We start from the raw sequence: 17733 nt of genomic DNA, 5'->3' as shown, positions 1-17733 counted from the left end.
AGACAGGTGTGTAGCACAGGAACAAAGACGATGGCCAAGGGCCGTGGGAGGAAGAAGGGAGAGGTAACTCGGCAGGGCTCAAGAGGGAGAGGAGAAGAGATGAACCGTGCTCTGAAGAGGAGAAGCAGCACCTCCACTGGGTAAGAGATGGAGGACCTGCCTACAGAAGGGAACTTCTTGGGCAAAGCTGTAGCTCTGGGAAAAGACATGGTTTATTCAGAAGAGGGAGAGCCCACCGTCCCCTATGATGATAGATGCCATTGACCAAGAGGAGGGGACCTGGAGTAGGAAATGGCAACCTGCCCCAGTATTCTTGCCTGGAAAATCCCATAGACAGAGGAACTTGGTGGGCTACAGTCCACGGGGTCACAAGGAGTCGGACCCGACTGAATGACTGAGCATACACACGACGGGAAAAGATCCAGCACTAAGAACAGTAGGACTCTAGTGCTTACAGGAACCTGGCCTCACAGGCAGAGTAGCTCTGAAGGGACTGAGGGAGGGATGATTTGATCTTCTGACAAGTTAAAGTTTCGCATCAGCTCCTATTTGTCCCTCAGACCAGGGATCACAGGGGCCACAAGACAGCTTTCCATCTAACACTTGACACTTGGCTCCTTCTTGTCACTGGCATTTCCCAAGGGGCTGAAACCAGCTCAGAAGACACATGGAGACTCCTGGGCAAAGACTGTGGTCTCTTCCCACCCTCCCTTTATAGAGAGGGTCAGTGACCCAGGACACCTCTGCCAGACTAGAACCTGCCCTTCCCTTCTGTGTAATATTATTGTCAATATCATTTATCCTAAAAAGCTATATGGAAGCCAAGAGGAGACTCACTCGGCTTTTAGGACCAGGGTTAAATGTTGTGACCTGTGGCTCTATTGGGATATGTACATTCTAGTATATTCTTTTAAAAATCAATGCATGGTGTCTGATCTTAAGGAGGGATACCAGAATAAGGCTTGTACATCCTATGCAGTAGAAATGTTCAACCTTTATGCCCAAAGGAATGAGGTGACCATCACTCATCACCCACCTGTGTTCCCAAGTTCATCCCACTTAATTTGAGAAAGAGGAGCAGCACTTGTTACAATTGTGGCATCTTTTTGTCCACGTAATTTTCTTACTGCTATAGCCCAGCATCTAAACAACACCCCATGCAAGGTAGGCACTCAACAAATCTTCAGTGAGTGAATGAATCTGAAATCCTATGGGCATCATTCAGTCACATGAAGTCATAACCCATAAATGTGCTTCCTCTTAACACCCAAAAACACTGTAGATTCAAAAAGAGTATGGGGAACTTGAATCCCATTCTATTGTCTCCACAGAGCCCTCCTGGGGAAAAGAGAGAAGAGCCTAGGTGATTAGAATGGACCGCATCTCCTGTAAGTTACACCAGAACCACAGAACTGAGGGGGCTGGCTTGCAGACCTGAAGTCCACTCTCTCCTTGTAATGATGGGAAACTGAGTTCCAGAGGCAGGGCTGACCCACCCCAGGTCACACATCCACGTTGCTTGGCTCCCAGGCCTACTGGTGCTTAATCCAACACCTTCATGGTGCAGATGGGAAAAGAGGGAGAATGAGATGGATGGAGAGTGAGACAAATGGGGCAAACCAGACGGTCGTGACAGAGTTTGTCCTGCTGGGGCTACATGACCACCACAACCTAGAGATGGTCCTGTTTGTGCTCTGCCTGGGCATCTACTCTGTGAATGTGCTGGGGAATGCCCTCCTCATCGGGCTGAACATGCTGGACCCCCGCCTGCACACCCCCATGTACTTCTTCCTCAGCAACCTCGCCCTCATGGACATCTCTGGCACATCCTCCTTCGTGCCTCTCATGCTGGTCAACTTCCTGGGAGCCCAAAGCACCATCTCCTTCCCTGGCTGTGCCCTGCAGATGTATCTGACCCTGGCACTGGGCTCCACGGAGTGTGTGCTCCTGGCCATGATGGCGTGTGACCGGTACGTGGCCATCTGCCAGCCGCTTCGCTACTCAGAGCTCATGTGTTGGCACACGAGCATGTGGATGGCGGCGCTGAGCTGGGGGGCAGGCTTTGCCAACTCTCTTCTCCATTCCAAACTCACCTGGAGCCTCCCCTTCTGTGGCCACAATATCATCAACCACTTCTTCTGTGAGATCTTGGCAGTGCTGAAACTCGCCTGTGGGGACATCTCTCTAAATGCACTGCTATTAATGGTGGCTTCAGCGGTCTTGACGCTGCCCCCGCTGCTGCTCATCTTCCTGTCCTACGTGTTCATCCTCACTGCCATCCTGAGGGTGCCCTCTGCTGCCGGCCGGCACAAAGCCTTCTCTACCTGCTCTGCCCACCTCACAGTGGTGGTGATTTTCTATGGAACTCTCTCCTTCATGTACTTCAAGCCCAAAGCCAAGGAACTCAACTTGGATAAGCTTATTGCATTGTTCTATGGGGTCGTGACCCCCTCGCTGAATCCCATCATCTACAGCCTAAGGAATGCAGAAGTGAAAGCTGCCACCATAGCTCTGTTGAGGGGAGATCTCCTCTCCAGGAAAATGTCCGGCTTTCCTGTTGTTCTCTAAGACCATCAGGCAGGTGTGTGTGTGCTGAGTTGCTTTCAGTTCAGTTCAGTCACTCAGTCATGTCCGACTCTTTGCGACCCAATGAATTGCAGCACACCAGGCCTCCCTGTCCAACACCAACTCCTGGAGTTCACTCAAACTCACATCCATCGAGTCAGTGATGCCATGCAGCCATCTGATCCTCTGTCGTCCCCTTCTCCTTCTGCCCCCAATCCCTCCTAGCATCAGAGTCTTTTCCAATGGGTCAACTCTTCGCATGAGGTGGCCAAAGTACTCTAGTTTCAGCTTTAGCATCCTTCCTTCCAAAGAACACCCAGGACTGATCTCCTTTAGAATGGACTGTTCGGATCTCCCTGCAGTCCAAGGGACTCTCAAGAGTCTCCTCCAAACCACAGTTCAAAAGCATTAATTCTTTGGTGCTCAGCTTTCTTCACAGTCCAACTCTCACATCCATACATGACTACTGGAAAACCATAGCCTTCTCTAGATGAACCTTTGTTGGCATAGTAATGTCCCTGCTTTTGAATAGGCTATCTAGGTTGGATATAACTTTCCTTCCAAGGAGTAAGCGTCTTTTAATTTCATGGCTGTAATGACCATCTGCAGTGACTTTCGAGCCCCCCAAAAAAAAAGTCTGCCACAATTTCCACTGTTTCCCCATCTATTTCCCATGAAGTGATGGGACAAATGCCATGATCTTTGTTTTCTGAATGTTGAGCTTTAAGCCAACTCTTTCACTCTCATCTTTCACTTTCATCAAGAGGCTTTTTAGTTCCTCTTCACTTTCTGCCATAAGGGTGGTGTCATCTGCATATCTGAGGTTATTGAGATTTCTCCCAGCAAATTTGATTCCAGATTGTGCTTCCTCCAGCCCAGCGTTTCTCATGACGTACTCTGTATATATAAGTTAAAGGAGCAGGGTGACAATATACAGCCTTGACGTACTCCTATTCCTATTTGGAACCAGTCTGTTGTTCCATGTCCAGTTCTAACTGTTGCTTCCTGACCTGCATATAGGTTTCTCAAGAGGCAGGTCAAGTGGTCTGGGATTCCCATCTCTTTCAGAATTTTCCACAGTTTATTGTGATTCACACAGTCAAAGGCTTTGGCATAGTCAATGAAGCAGAAATAGATGGCTTTCTGGAAACTTGATTTTTCAATGATCCAGAAGGTCTTGATTTAGTTCTGTCCAAATCTTTGGGAACCTATGGACTAGTCTGCCAGGCTTCTTTCTCCATGGCATTCTCCAGGCAAGAATACTCCAGCGGATATTTCTGACCCAGGTATCGAACCAGGATCTCTTATGTGTCCTGTATTGCAGGGGGATTCTTTACCACTAGCACCACCTGGGGAACTAGTTACACTGTGGTGTGAGTTCATAACTGCAGAGGCTTAAAAACACAAAGGTCCTTTTTCTTGCTTTTGCTGCAGCTCCATCAGAGTTTAGATGGGGGATCGACTTCATCTTTTTCATCCTGTGGGCCTCAAGATGACAAAGCATCTGCCATATGGCACACTGCTGGTCAAATGGCAAAAGAAGAAGAGAAGATGACAGAGCCTCTGTGGATTCTTGCAGCTTCCACTCAGAAATGACCTCTTCCTTCCACTCCACTTCATTGCCCAATGTGAGGTACAGGCCAGCGCTGACACCAAGGGTTGGGGTTGCCCACCTACCCCACATCTGGAAGGAGGGGGAGGGCTGAGGAATTCCTGAAGAGCCTGGTGACAATGTCATTATCCTACAGCCAACCCAGGAGCTACTAGAGGTTTCTAGAGCTTCCATTCTCTGGCCAGCTGTGCCTCACTGGCTGCTTCCAGGTTAATCAACCCAGGAGGCACTGGTTAGCTGGCCTGTGTGACTCTGGACTGGAGTATCCAGCTAGATTTCCACCGGCCCTCCAAGAGCTTCCTTTGCTCTCAGGTTCTGGGTTCAGGTTGAGCACGAGAGAATCTGGAAGAGATGGAAAGAAGAGGCAAGGCCGCGCTGAGGTGGTGGAGCCCTCACTTGCTGTCAGTGCAGCCCCTCGGGCTCCTGCCAGGCCACCTGCAGCTGCTCTGCGGCCCGAGCGAAGGGAGCTCCAATGCAGAGAGTGCCAGCTCCTCCTGGGGTCACGATGTCACTGAGTCCGAGGCAGTGAAGGCCAGACACGGGTTCCAGCATGTTCTCCTGGGTGCTGGTCTGTCCTCATCTGCCCCTTTATGCCACCCAAGAGCAGCTTCAGACGCAACACCAAGTGCAGAGGCCGAGCGTGGCACAGGCTTCTCCAACAGCTCCCACAAATGAAAGCGCTGTTCTCCACAACAAAGCCTTACATCACTCACACTGGTCCTGCCTCTTTGGCCAGATCCTGTCTGATTTGCCACTCAAGAACATATGTATGCTCCCCATCATCAGAGCAGGAAGACCACATTCTTCAGCTGATTCTTCAAAACTCAAAAACCAGGCTCTCCACCCTTTCAGCCCGATATTCCTTCACCTCTCACACAGTCGACCCCTCACTAGTGTCTATAAGGTGTCGCATTTTGGTTTGTTGCTCATGCTGTTCTCTGGGGAGACCTGGGACTCTTTTCAAGGCAGCTTAGACACCATCTCTCTGAAACAGCATTTCCTGGCCCTTGAAAGGTGTTCTCTCCTTTGCGTCCCACAGCACTTTGTTGGAACCTTTCCCTTGGTATCTATCCCTGTCTCCTTTGCATCCATGATATTTCACAACAATGTGAGTACTACGAGGGCAGGACTCTGTTGGGTCCTGTCTCCTCAGCTCACACAGAGCTTTCCCAATAGAGGGTTACTGAACTGAACTGTCACTCAGAAGCCGTCACTTGTCACACCTGGGGACTGGATCCTGTGCTGCTCCAGGCAGTCAGGGGCTTAGTCTAAACATGTGGATGGACACGAGTGGGGAGCAGCTGTATCTCATGGCCACGGCCCTGCCTTCCAGGAAGTCACCGAAACAAGTCAGGAGATAGCAAAGAACCACCATTTGTGGAGCCAGGAGACCAGGGTTCCAGACCTGGTTCAGCTGCTCTCCCTGTCAAGGTCTTCCTGCTGGCCCTTCCCCTCCAGGAACCACCAAGGCACCTCACACTTAAACTACCCACAGCTGGACTCATCCCTCTGTCCCCAAAGGTCTGTCACCCTCTCAGGGAACAGCACCAGCACTCCCTCATCACCCAGCCAGACACCGGGCAGTCATCAGAGGTGTATATATCTCACACTCACCACCCCACACATCCAATCCATCACCACAGCCCAGAGCCTCCACCTCACAGCAGCTCCTGGTCAGTCCTCTCCTTCCTCTCATGCCCCTATCACCACCTCTCTCTCTCAGATAGTGCAACAGCTATGCCAGACTCTAACATCCATCCTCTGAAATAACTAAAAAAAAAAAAAAAGAAAAGAAACCTGTCTGAGAAAAGAAACCAAAAAACCACACCAATCCAATATTACTACTCATCTGCTTAAATCCCTCAAATGTCACCATTGATCATCTCTCCTAGGATAAAAGCCAGATCCCATCTACCTGCCCAACCTCATCACTGGCTGCTTATCTCCACCCCACTCCACCCACACACACATTCCAGACACAGTTCCCTCGTGAATATCAGTCTTTCCTATGCTTCTGTCTCCCCCTTGCTGTTGTCTCTCATGTCCAAACACCTCTGAACCTTTAGGTAACATATACTAGACACTCATCACACGCCAGGCTAGGCACTATGCTAGAGTTCTGAGAGCTTTCCCGGCTGGGGATCAGATGGGGTGATGGAAATCACAGGTGAGGAATGCAATATGGACACTGGGGACCACAGAGACCAGTCCCCCAGCATCGTAGCATTATGACCACGCATTCAATCCTCACTCAATGCCTCCACCCCAGCCCCCTTCCAGAAAGCCCCTTCTGATCCTTCCTTCCTGGGCGGGGTCTCTCTCAGCTCTGTCTCCCTCTTCAGGGCCTTCTGTGCTCTGCTGACTGTGTCCTGAATCCCAGCTATTTAAATTATGGGTATGAATCAAGAGATTTTAAATTTCATACCTTTTGACCTGACACCTTTACTTCTAGGAGTTACTTTGAGAAAATTACTAGAGGTGCAAAGATTTATGTAAAGCATATACATGGATGTTAGTCACTGAGTTATTTGTGGTAACAAAAATTGGTAACTCTTAAAGGGCAACCATAGCGGAATGTTGAAATAAATCCTGATGGAGCCCAATGGTCGACTGTGAAAGAGACATAGAAATCTTACTTTCTGAAGCCTATTTGATAATTTGAAATGGTCACACTGTAATTAATAGAAAAAACTAGTACATGTAACTTTGTACTCAGTATAATCCTAATTTTAAGGTATTTTTCTTAGGATATATGAATAAGTATATATATAGAAAATCCTAGAAAACTGGGACAAAATATTAGCTGACAATTATTTCCTCTGGGAGATGGCATTACAGATAAATACTGTTTTCTTAATTATTCTTTCCAACATTGTTCAATACTTCTAAAATGAACATGACTTTGAACTTAAAAGACAGTATTATTTTTGAGAAATGGAAGATCACATAGCTCCAAATAGAGCACAGAGGAGGTGGGCCCATGCCCAAGGGCAGGAAGTGAGGAAGCACCCATGGAGCCTGACCCAGATGGACCGTCAGCAGAGAGGGTGGAGATGAGACCTCTTGGGGACATTGGGCTGATGGCAGAGATGACTGAGGAAGGAGGAGACTGTGGTTTGGTGCTTGAGCTTCTGGGTTGTTTGGGTGGATATCGCACCACCGTGAGAGACACTCTCAGAGATGGGCAAGATGAGACAAGCAGGTTAGAGGAGGTGGGAGGACTGGAGAGAGCTTGTTTGGGGCATCCACAGGGTGGCAAGACAGCCCCAGTCCTGAGCACCTGGAGAATAAGTGGTGACAATCTTCCAATATTTTATTTTGACCTGTGCTCTTGAAAAATATTCCAAGAGACAAATCATAGTATAACGGGAAAATCTGCAACTGCTGCTGTGTTGTTTAAGGCTATTCTTTAGTCCCTGAGCTGTGTCAAGTTGTCATTGTTTCTTGTGAAGGAAAGAGAATGGCGTGGGAAGGGAAACAGAAAAGCGGACCTGCAGAAACTCACACAACCAGCTAAACCCCTGACTCCACATCTGTCACAAGTGTCCAGGCCTCACCCCGTATAGCAATTCACTTTCCTTAACCTTCCCTGGGGGCTCAGTGGTAAAGAACCCACCTGCAAATAAAGGAGACACAGATTCAATCCCTGGATTGGGAAGATCCCCTGGAGAAGGAAGTGGCAACTCAATCCAGTATTTCTGTGGAGGAAATCCCATGGACAGAGTAGCCTGGTGGGCTAGTCCATGGGTCCTATAAGACTCAGACACAACGTAGCAACTAAACTATAACAACAACCTTTCATGAGTACAGGTTCCCACAGCACTCTTGCGAGGACACACTCCATTTCATAGTCCAGGACCCCCACCTGAAGGACACAGGGTCACAGCCCCTGAATCTCAGGTCCAAGGAGCAGGGCTGCAGTGAGACCCGGTCTTCAGATTCCCATCCAGGGTCTCTCCTGTGCCCACCTCACCCAGCCAGGCCCTTCTGGGGCATCACAGGAAACCTAGGGTCTCTGAAGCCCCATCATGCCAAGTCTGCAAACCTGTGTCATTGCAGAGTCTGAACTTTAAATTGGGCAGGGACTGCGAGGTCCCTGAGGGCAGGGAGCAGGAGAGATGTCTACGTGGCAGGGGACCAGGAGACTGGGCCTTGGGGGTTCGGGGCTGCTATCCTGGCCCACCCCAGCACAGGGTGTCTGCTGGTAATGAACTCAGCGCTCCCTCACTCTGCTCTCCCATGCCTTGGGTCACCACACCTGTCATCTGCTCAGCCACCTGCTGATACCAAGGTCACTGGGCCAACAGGTAGGAGTCAAGGAGAATCCATCTAGCATGTTGACTATTCTCATAAAATCTTTTCTAAACATAGAGAAACCAGAATATTTGCTTGGAGAAGGCAACATAATGATACTATAATATCTACTGCTGCTGCTGCTGCTGCTAAGTCACTTCAGTTGTGTCCGACTCTGTGTGACCCCAGAGATGGCAGCCCAACAGGCTCCCGCATCTCTGGGATTACTGAACACTCACCCTGTGCCAAGTTCTTTGCTAAGACCTTTCACTGGATCTTCAAAATCATACCATGAGAAAATGCTACTCTTATTTCTACAGGTAAGGAGGCTGAGGCTGTGAACACCATTAGCACATGGCAGAACTCAGACTTGGGCTTGGCGGTCTGACTCCAAAGCCCACACTCACTGGCTCTGCCATCACAGTGAGGAGGAGTGACATAGGAATCCACATATGGGCACTTCTGGGACATTGTAACAGGAGCTGCTTCTTCTGTGCCCCTCACCTTCCTTTTAAAATCATGTCTGAAGCTTAAAATTAGAATTAAATTGTTCAATATAGATTTCCCAGCCAACAAACCTGACATGATATTTACCTGGGTTGAAGTTCCTAGAAAGATGAGGGAATGTTTTGGAGATGGTACACAGTACCAGAGATCATATATGTAGAATGGCTGCATTTCACATAAAGAGAAACTCAACCAACTCAACCAAGGTCAAACAGGAAAAAGGGAACAAGGGCAAGAATCAAACCTGGATCCTCACTCCCAGGCCAGGGCTCCTTCCATGGCATCACTCTGCCTCTCAGGAGGAGTAAAACTGGGGAGAGAATGAGTGACTCTCAGAGACACTCAATATCCTATCACTCTGTAAACCTGATTATCCAGGAAATGATGGAGTGTAAGACCTGGCAGACAGATGCAAGAGTAGTTTCCTGAGTCTGGTGCAAAACACCATCATGCCCAAACGCCCTGCAGTGTGTCTGGTTGTCCTCTGGGCGTGCGGTAGGATTACATGGAAAAGTGGGCTGTGGACAGACGGGACGCATCTCGCTTCTGGGTCGGCGCAGTGATCTGCTGGTGTGAGATGTTCTGCTGTGTTCTTCCCCAGCTGTGAGAACTGGTGATGCCCCAGAGGGTGGAGCCAGGGTCTCTGAGGATGACAACCTGGAACAGAGCCCCCTGAAAACCTGCAATGCTACAAAGGCTGAGAACTAAACCTCCGTCCTGGTAAGTCACTAAAATCATGAGGTTGTGTGTTACTCTAGGAAAACTCTGCTCATCTTTTTTTTCTCCACTGTAAAATCTATTTTTATTTTCAGACCTTAAACTTCTGTATTGGGGTGTAGCCGATAAACAATACTGTGGCAGTTTCAGGTGAACAGGGAAGTGACTCGGCCATAAATACACATGTAGCCATTCACCCCCAACCCCTTCCTGTCATCCAGGCTGTCGCATAACATCGAACAGAATTCCATGTACTGTGCAATATGTCCTTGTTGGTCATCCGTTTTGAATATAGGCAAAACTCAGTTTATCTCAACTGATGGACTAAATGAACTAGAGCTGCTCTCTGTGGTCCCAGACTGAGCCCATGTTGCCCAAGCTGTCAGTAACCTGGAAGCATGGTATTTCCTAAACACAGTATCTCATTTCTTTGGGGTCATAAGCCCATTGCCTCATGGGCTGTTCCTAATTTCTGAATGAATGTGTTCTGATAAGACTTACATTGCAAGGAAACCCACTGCTCTCCTCATTCAGCACTTCAGAGAGAAGTTCTAGCATGCAGCAGATGGCACCCCCATGGTTGTGACCCTGTGACCTCCACATGGACATCCTGGGCTCTGAAATGGGGTGTATCCTGGCAATCGTGCTGTGGGAACCTGCACTAATGAAAGGTTGTTTTAGTCCTCCCAGCAATCACATCCTGCGTGTGCATGTGGGGAAAAGGAAAGGAGGGTGATCTGAAGGTAAGAAATCTGGGATCAGGATTTTATCAGAAGGAAAGCTCAGGGTCTCAAACAGCAGCTCCTGTGTCAGGCACTGGATAGGTTGGGGGTAAATAGGACTCAGCCCTTTGATTTCCGTGGCTCGCAGTCTATTGTGTGAGAGGGAACGACACACACAACAAACCAAATGTGCTAATGGCTGTGTGAGCATCACGGTGTCAGGATGGCCAGTGCTGTGGAGACGTCTGAGAGGGCAGCGCCAGGGAGGAGGTGGGTGTGAGTTGAGCCTTGGAGGATGAGTATAGAGAGAAAGGTGCTCCAGCCAGAGGAAAGCAGGAGAAAAGGGAGGGGACAGGAGCCTGTGCGGTTTGTCCACCAGCAGGGAGTGGTCTGCTGAGGCTGGAGCAGGCCAGCACAAAGGGATGTGTAGCAGGTGAGGGCAGGCACAGGCCAGAGGCTGAGGACAAAGCCCTCTGATGTCCATGCCATTCCCACCTGGTCTTTCTGATGGAGACAAGGGTGGGGAAGAGAAAAGCAGAGTCAGGTGGTATCCCACCTTTTATCTGCCTGAAAACTCTCCCCACACCTGTATCCAGGGTCAAATTGGAGGTTGCCAGTTCTTTCTGTCAGAGAAGACAATGGCAACTCACTCCAGTACTCTTGCCTGGAAAATCCCATGGACTGGGGAGCCTGGTGAGCTGCAGTCCATGGGGTCAGGGAGTCAGACACAACTGAGAGACTTCCCTTTCACTTTTCACTTTCATGTATTGGAGAAGGAAATGGAAACCCACTCCAGTGTTCTTGCCTGGAGAATCCCAGGGACGGAGGAGCCTGGTGGGCTGCTGTCTATGGGGTCACAGAGTTGGACACGACTGAAATGACTTAGCAGCAGCAGCAGTTCCTTCTGTCGGAGAAGGCAATGGCAACCCACTCCAATACTCTTGGCTGGAAAATCCCATGGACAGGGGAGCCTGGCGGGCTGCAGTCCATGGGGTCTCGAAGAGTCGGACATGAGTGAGCGACTTCACTTTCACTTTTCACTTTCATGCACTGAAGAAGGAAATGGCAACCTACTCCAGTGTTCTTCCCTGGAGAATCCCAAGGCTGGCAGAGCCTGGTGGGCTGCCGTCTGTGGGGTCGCACAGAGGCAGACATGACTGAAGCGACTTAGCAGCAGCAGCAGCAGCAGTTCTTTCTGTAGCAACACACCCAATAAACACCAAGTTCTTATAATGAAATCTTAAATTAAGCTGCAGCCTTAATCCAGCCACATGAAGTCATGACCTAGGAGAGATGCTTCCTTTTAACTTCTGCTTTCCTGACCTCAAGTTTTATTTTGTCTTTATATGCCAGATTCAAAGAAAATCTAGAAGTTTCTAAAGCCCAGAGAGAGGGATATGACCAAGGTCACCAACAGACAAGGGGATGCCTGTAAACACTGAGGACTGTACATTTGTGAGGGCAGAAGGCACATCTGCCTCTTCTGTGTTCCCAGCACCCAGCACATAGTAGGTGCTCAATAATAATTTCCTGAATGACTGAATGAATAAGCCACCACACTCGGGCAGTTATTTACCTTTGTGCCAAACTTCAGCAAGAGAATCCCTACCTTAAAATGTTTACACGGATTAGATTTATGGTTAATGACTGACCCAGGTTAATCAACTACCCTGGTATGTTTCATAAACTCCCTTAACAAAGATCTCGATTTAGGTTGGAGAGGAAAAAACAGCACAGGCTCTGGGCAGAAGGGCGTCATGACAGATGTTGGAGGTCTTGTCTGGGAGGCAGGGAGATAGATCCGGCATGAGCCCATGGTTGAAGGTGTAGTCTCTGATCTGCAGCATTGCTAGGAGACTCATCAGACCTTTCCTCTGTGAGTCCCATCTGGACTGCACAGAATCCTCATTTTTCAAAAGGAAACTGAGTCTCAAAGCCCAAGTGACTTGGTCAACATCACACATCTGGTTAGTGCTGAACCTGTTATGCAATGCTGAGTTTTTGAATCATGTGTGGACTATGTGTTGAGGGACTGCCCTTGGCAGCACTCACTATATGAGATGCTGGAAGGAATGTGACTGAGTCTGCTCTCAAGTTGGGCAGAGGAGACAGGTGTGTAGCACAGGAACAAAGATGATGGCCAAGGGCCGTGGGAGGAAGAAGGGAGAGGTAACTCGGCAGGGCTCAAGAGGGAGAGGAGAAGAGATGAACCGTGCTCTGAAGAGGAGAAGCAGCACCTCCACTGGGTAAGAGACGGAGGACCTGCCTACAGAAGGGAACTTCTTGGGCAAAGATGTAGCTCTGGGAAAAGACGTGGTTTATTCAGAAGAGGGTGAGTCCTTTGGCCCCTATGATGATAGATGCAATTGAGCAAGAGGAATGAAGGGGAGCTGGAGTAGGAAATGGCAACCTGCTCCAGTATTCTTGCCCGGAAAATCCCATGGACAGAGGAGCTTGGTGGGCTACAGTCCACGGGGTCACAAGGAGCCGGACACGACTGAATGAGCACACACACGACGGGAAAAGATCCAGCACTAAGAACAGTAGGACTCTAGTGCTTACAGGAACCTGGCCTCATAGGCAGTGTAGCTCTGAAGGGACTGAGGGAGGGGTGATTTGATCTTCTGACAAGTTAAAGTTTCGCATCAGCTCCTATTTGTCCCTCAGTCCAGGGATCACAGGGGCCACAAGACAGCTTTCCATCTAACACTTGACACTTGGCTCCCTCCTGTCACTGGCATTTCCCAAGGGGCTGAGACCAGCTCAGAAAAGACATGGAGACTCCTGGGCAAAGACTGTGGTCTCTTCCCACCCTCCCTTTATAGAGAGGGTCAGTGACCCAGGACACCTCTGCCAGACTAGAACCTGCCCTTCCCTTCTGTGTGATATTATTGTCAATATCATTTATCCTAAAAAGCTATATGGAAGCCAAGAGGAGACTCACTCGGCTTTTAGGACCAGGGTTAAATGTTGTGACCTGTGGCTCTATTGAGATATGTATATTCTTGTATATTCTTTTAAAAATCAATGCATGGTGTCTGATCTTAAGGAGGGATACCAGAATAAGGCTTGTACATCCTATGCAGTAGAAATGTTCAACCTTTATGCCCAAAGGAATGAGGTGACCATCACTCATCACGCACCTGCGTTCCCAAGTTCATCCCACTTAATTTGAGAAAGAGGAGCAGCACTTGTTACAATTGTGGCATCTTTTTGTCCACGAATTTTTCTTACTGCTATAGCCCAGGAGAAGGCAATGGCACCCCACTCCATACTTTGTCTGGAAAATCCCATGGATGCTGGAGCTTGGTAGGCTGCAGTCCATGGGGTCACTAAGAGTTGGACACGACTGAGCGACTTCCCTTTCACTTTTCACTTTCATGCATTGGAGAAAGAAATGGCAACCCACTCCAGTGTTCCTGCCTGGAGAATCCCAGGGACGGGGGAGCCTGGTGGCTGCCGTCTGTGGGATCACAGAGAGTCGGACACGACTGAAGTGACTTCGCAGCAGCAGCTATAGCCCAACATCTAAACAACACCCAACGCAAGGTAGGCACTCAACAAATCTTCAGTGAGTGAATGAATCTGAAATCCTATGGGCATCATTCAGTCACATGAAGTCATAACCCAGTAAATGTGCTTCCTCTTAACACCCAAAAACACTGTAGATTCAAAAGGAGTATGGGGAACTTGAATCCCATTCTATTGTCTCCACAGAGCCCTCCTGGGGAAAAGAGAGAAGAGACTAGGTGATTAGAATGGACCCCATCTCCTGTCAGTTACACCAGAACCACAGAATTGAGGGAGCTGGCTTGCAGACCTGAAGTCTACTCTCTCATTTTAATGATGGGAAACTGAGTTCCAGAGGCAGGGCTGACCCGCCCCAGGTCACTTATCCAGGTTGCTTGGCTCCCAGGCCCACTGGTGCTTAATCCAACACCTTCATGGTGCAGATGGGAAAAGAGGGAGAATGAGATGGATGGAGAGTGAGACAAATGGGGCAAACCAGACGGTCATGACAGAGTTTGTCCTGCTGGGGCTACATGACCACCACAACCTAGAGATGGTCCTGTTTGTGCTCTGCCTGGGCATCTACTCTGTGAATGTGCTGGGGAATGCCCTCCTCATTGGGCTGAACATGCTGGACCCCCGCCTGCACACCCCCATGTACTTCTTCCTCAGCAACCTCGCCCTCATGGACATCTCTGGCACATCCTCCTTCGTGCCTCTCATGCTGGTCAACTTCCTGGAAACCCAAAGCACAATCTCCTTCCCTGGCTGTGCCCTGCAGATGTACCTGACCCTGGCGCTGGGCTCCACGGAGTGTGTGCTCCTGGCCATGATGGCGTGTGACCGGTACGTGGCCATCTGCCAGCCGCTTCGCTACTCAGAGCTCATGAACCGGCAGACGTGCACGTGGATGGTGGCACTGAGCTGGGGGGCAGCCTTTGCCAACTCCCTTCTCCAATCCATTCTCACCTGGAGCCTCCCCTTCTGTGGCCACAATATCATCAACCACTTCTTCTGTGAGATCTTGGCGGTGCTGAAACTAGCCTGTGGGGACATCTCTCTCAATGCACTGCTAATAATGGTGGCTTCAGCTGTCTTGACGCTGGCCCCGCTGCTGCTCATCTTCCTGTCCTACGTGTTCATCCTCACTGCCATCCTGAGGGTGCCCTCTGCTGCCGGCCGGCACAAAGCCTTCTCTAACTGCTCTGCCCACCTCACAGTGGTGGTGATTTTCTATGGGACTATCTCCTTCATGTACTTCAAGCCCAAGGCCAAGGACCTCTACTTGGATAAGCTCCTTGCATTGTTCTACGGGGTCGTGACCCCGTCGCTGAACCCCATCATCTACAGCCTAAGGAACGCAGAAGTGAAAGCTGCCACCATAGCTCTGCTGAGGGGAGATCTCCTCTCCAGGAAGATGGCCCCCTTTCCTGTTGTTCTCTAAGTCCTCAGGCGGGACAGGCTAGTTACACTGTGGTCATGACTTCAAAATTTCAGTGGCTTAAAACCACAAATGTTTTTCTTCTCGCTTACGCTGCAGGTCCTCCGAGGTTGGTTGGGGGATCTAACTCATCTTCTTCATCCTTTGGGCCTTAGGGTGATAAAATAGCTACCACATTACTGGTCCAAATGGCAAAAAGGAAGTGGAAAATGACAAAGCCTGTGAGGATTCTTAAAGCTTCCACTCAGAAGTGAGGTGTTACTTCCACTTCCACCACATAGGCCAATGCAAGGCACAGGTCAGGGAGGATCACAAGGGAAGGGGATGCCCACCTACCCCACATCTGGAAGGAGGGGGAGGACTGAGGAATTCCTGAAGGGGCTGGTGAGGACCCCAAACCCTACAGTTCACCCAGGAGCTACTAGAGATTTCTACAGCTTCCATTTTCTGACAGTTGTCCCTCACTGGCTGCTGTCAAGTTAATCACCCCAGAGAGTGCTGTTAAGCAGGTGCATGGAGACTCTGGACTGGGGCATTCTAACTAGGTCAGATCCAGGCCTCACAGAGCTTTCTTTGCTCTCAAGGTCTGGGTTCGGGTTGAGCACAAGAGAATCTGGAAGAGATGGAAAGGCAGAGGCAAGGCCGCGCTGAGGTGGTGGAGCCCTCGCTTGCTGTCAGTGCAGCCCCTCGGGCTCCTGCCAGGCCACCTGCAGCTGCTCTGCGGCCCGAGCGAAGGGAGCTCCAATCAGAGAGCGCCAGCTCCTCCTGGGGTCAGCAGTGTCACTCAGTCCAAGGCAGCGAGGGCCAGACACGGGTTCCAGCGTGTCCTCCTGGGCGCTGGTCTGTCCCCACCTGCCCCTTCACGCCACCCGAGAGCAGCTTCAGACCTGACACCAAACGCAGAGGCCGAGCGCGGCAGAGGCTTCTCCTGCAGCTCCCACAAATGACAGCTCTGTTCTCCACAACAAAGCCTTACATCACTCACGCTGGTCCTGCTCCTTTGGCCAGATCCTGGCTGATTCACCACCCAAGAACCTATGATGCCTCCCCCTTACCACAGAAGGAAGACCACATTCTTCAGCTGAGTCCTCAGAACTCGAAAATCAGGTTCTCCACCCTGTCAGCCCGATATTCCATTCACCTGTTACACAGTCGACCCCTCGCTAGTGTCTATAAGGTGTCGCATCTTGGTTTGTTGCTCATGCTGTTCTCTGGGGAGACCTGGGACTTTTTTTTCAAGGCAGCTTAGACACCGTCTCTCTGACATAGCCTTTCCTGGCCCTTTAAAGGGGTTCTTTCCTTTGCATCACGCAGCACTTTGTTGGAACCTTTCCCTTGGTATCTATCCCTGTCTCCTTTGCATCCATGATATTTCATAACATATCATGGGAGCCTCAAGGGCAGGACTCTGTGGGGACCTGTCTCCTCAGCTCACACAGAGCTTTCCCAACAGAGGGTTACTGAACTGAACTGTCACTCAGAAGCCGTCACTTGTCACACCTGGGGACTGGATCCTGTGCTGCTCCAGGCCGTCAGGAGCTTAGTCTGAACATGTGGACGGACACGAGTGGGGAGCAGCAGTATCTCGTGGCCATGGCCCTGCCTTCCAGGAAGTCACCAAAACAAGTCAGGATACAGCAAACAATCCCCATTTGGGGAGCCAGGAGACCAGGGTTCCAGACCTGGTTCAACCGCTCTGTCCAGCAAGGTCTTCCTGCTGGCCCTTCCCCTCCCCAAAGGCACCTCACACTTAAACTACCCACAGCTGAACTCATCCCTCTGCCCTCAAAGGTCTGTCACCCTCTCAGGAAACAGCACCAACACCCCAAGTCACCCAGCCAGACACCAGGCAGTCATCAGAGGTGTCCTCTCACCCTCACTGCCCCACACATCTGATCCAACACCACGGCCCAGAGCATCCACCTCACAGCTGCTCCCGGGTCAGTCCTCTCCTTCCTCCAACGCCACCATCACCTTCTCTCTCTGAGTGTGCAACAGTTGTGCCAAACTCTCTAAAATCCATCCTCTGCACTACTTTAAAAAAAAAAAAAAAAAAAAAAAAAAAAAAAAACCTGTCTGAAAAAAGAAAACAGAAAACCACACCAATCTGATTATGCTACTCATCTGCTTAAACCCCTCCAATGACACCATTACCCATCTCTCCTAGGATAAAAGCCAGATCCCATCTACCTGCCCAACCTCATCACTGGCTGCTTATCTCCACCCCACTCCACCCACAGACACCTTCCAGACACAGTTCCCCATTAATATCAGTCTTTCTGCCCCTCTGTCTCCCCCTTGCTGTTGCCTCTCATGTCCAAACACCTCTGGATCTTTAGCTAACATATATTGGACACTTATCACAC

General features: G+C 49.9%; 3 protein-coding genes across 3 annotated transcripts in view; all 3 read left to right on the top strand.

Moving 5' to 3' along the window:
• Positions 1-17733, top strand: part of HINT2 (histidine triad nucleotide binding protein 2) — a 283598-nt gene that overhangs the window by 217271 nt on the left and 48594 nt on the right. The gene's annotated exons all lie outside the window — the stretch shown is intronic.
• Positions 1381-2708, top strand: LOC129650231 (olfactory receptor 2S2-like). Its single transcript, XM_055578503.1, has one exon. It carries the CDS (start codon positions 1585-1587, stop codon positions 2566-2568), a length of 984 nt encoding a protein of 327 aa, XP_055434478.1. The 5' UTR covers positions 1381-1584; the 3' UTR covers positions 2569-2708.
• Positions 14209-15370, top strand: LOC129650230 (olfactory receptor 13C7-like). Its single transcript, XM_055578502.1, has one exon. The coding sequence runs from the start codon at positions 14387-14389 to the stop codon at positions 15368-15370; it is 984 nt and encodes a 327-aa protein (XP_055434477.1). The 5' UTR covers positions 14209-14386.

Source organism: Bubalus kerabau, chromosome 4, assembly GCF_029407905.1.
Source record: "Bubalus kerabau isolate K-KA32 ecotype Philippines breed swamp buffalo chromosome 4, PCC_UOA_SB_1v2, whole genome shotgun sequence".
Taxonomy (NCBI): domain Eukaryota; kingdom Metazoa; phylum Chordata; class Mammalia; order Artiodactyla; family Bovidae; genus Bubalus; species Bubalus kerabau.
The sequence above is the reverse complement of the archived record's forward strand: the minus strand, read 5'-3'. Positions and strand labels throughout refer to the sequence as shown.

Coding starts and splice junctions, on each gene's coding strand:
- LOC129650231 (XM_055578503.1), top strand. CDS start 1,585: ATGAGATGGATGGAGAGTGAGACAAATGGGGCAAACCAGACGGTCGTG.
- LOC129650230 (XM_055578502.1), top strand. CDS start 14,387: ATGAGATGGATGGAGAGTGAGACAAATGGGGCAAACCAGACGGTCATG.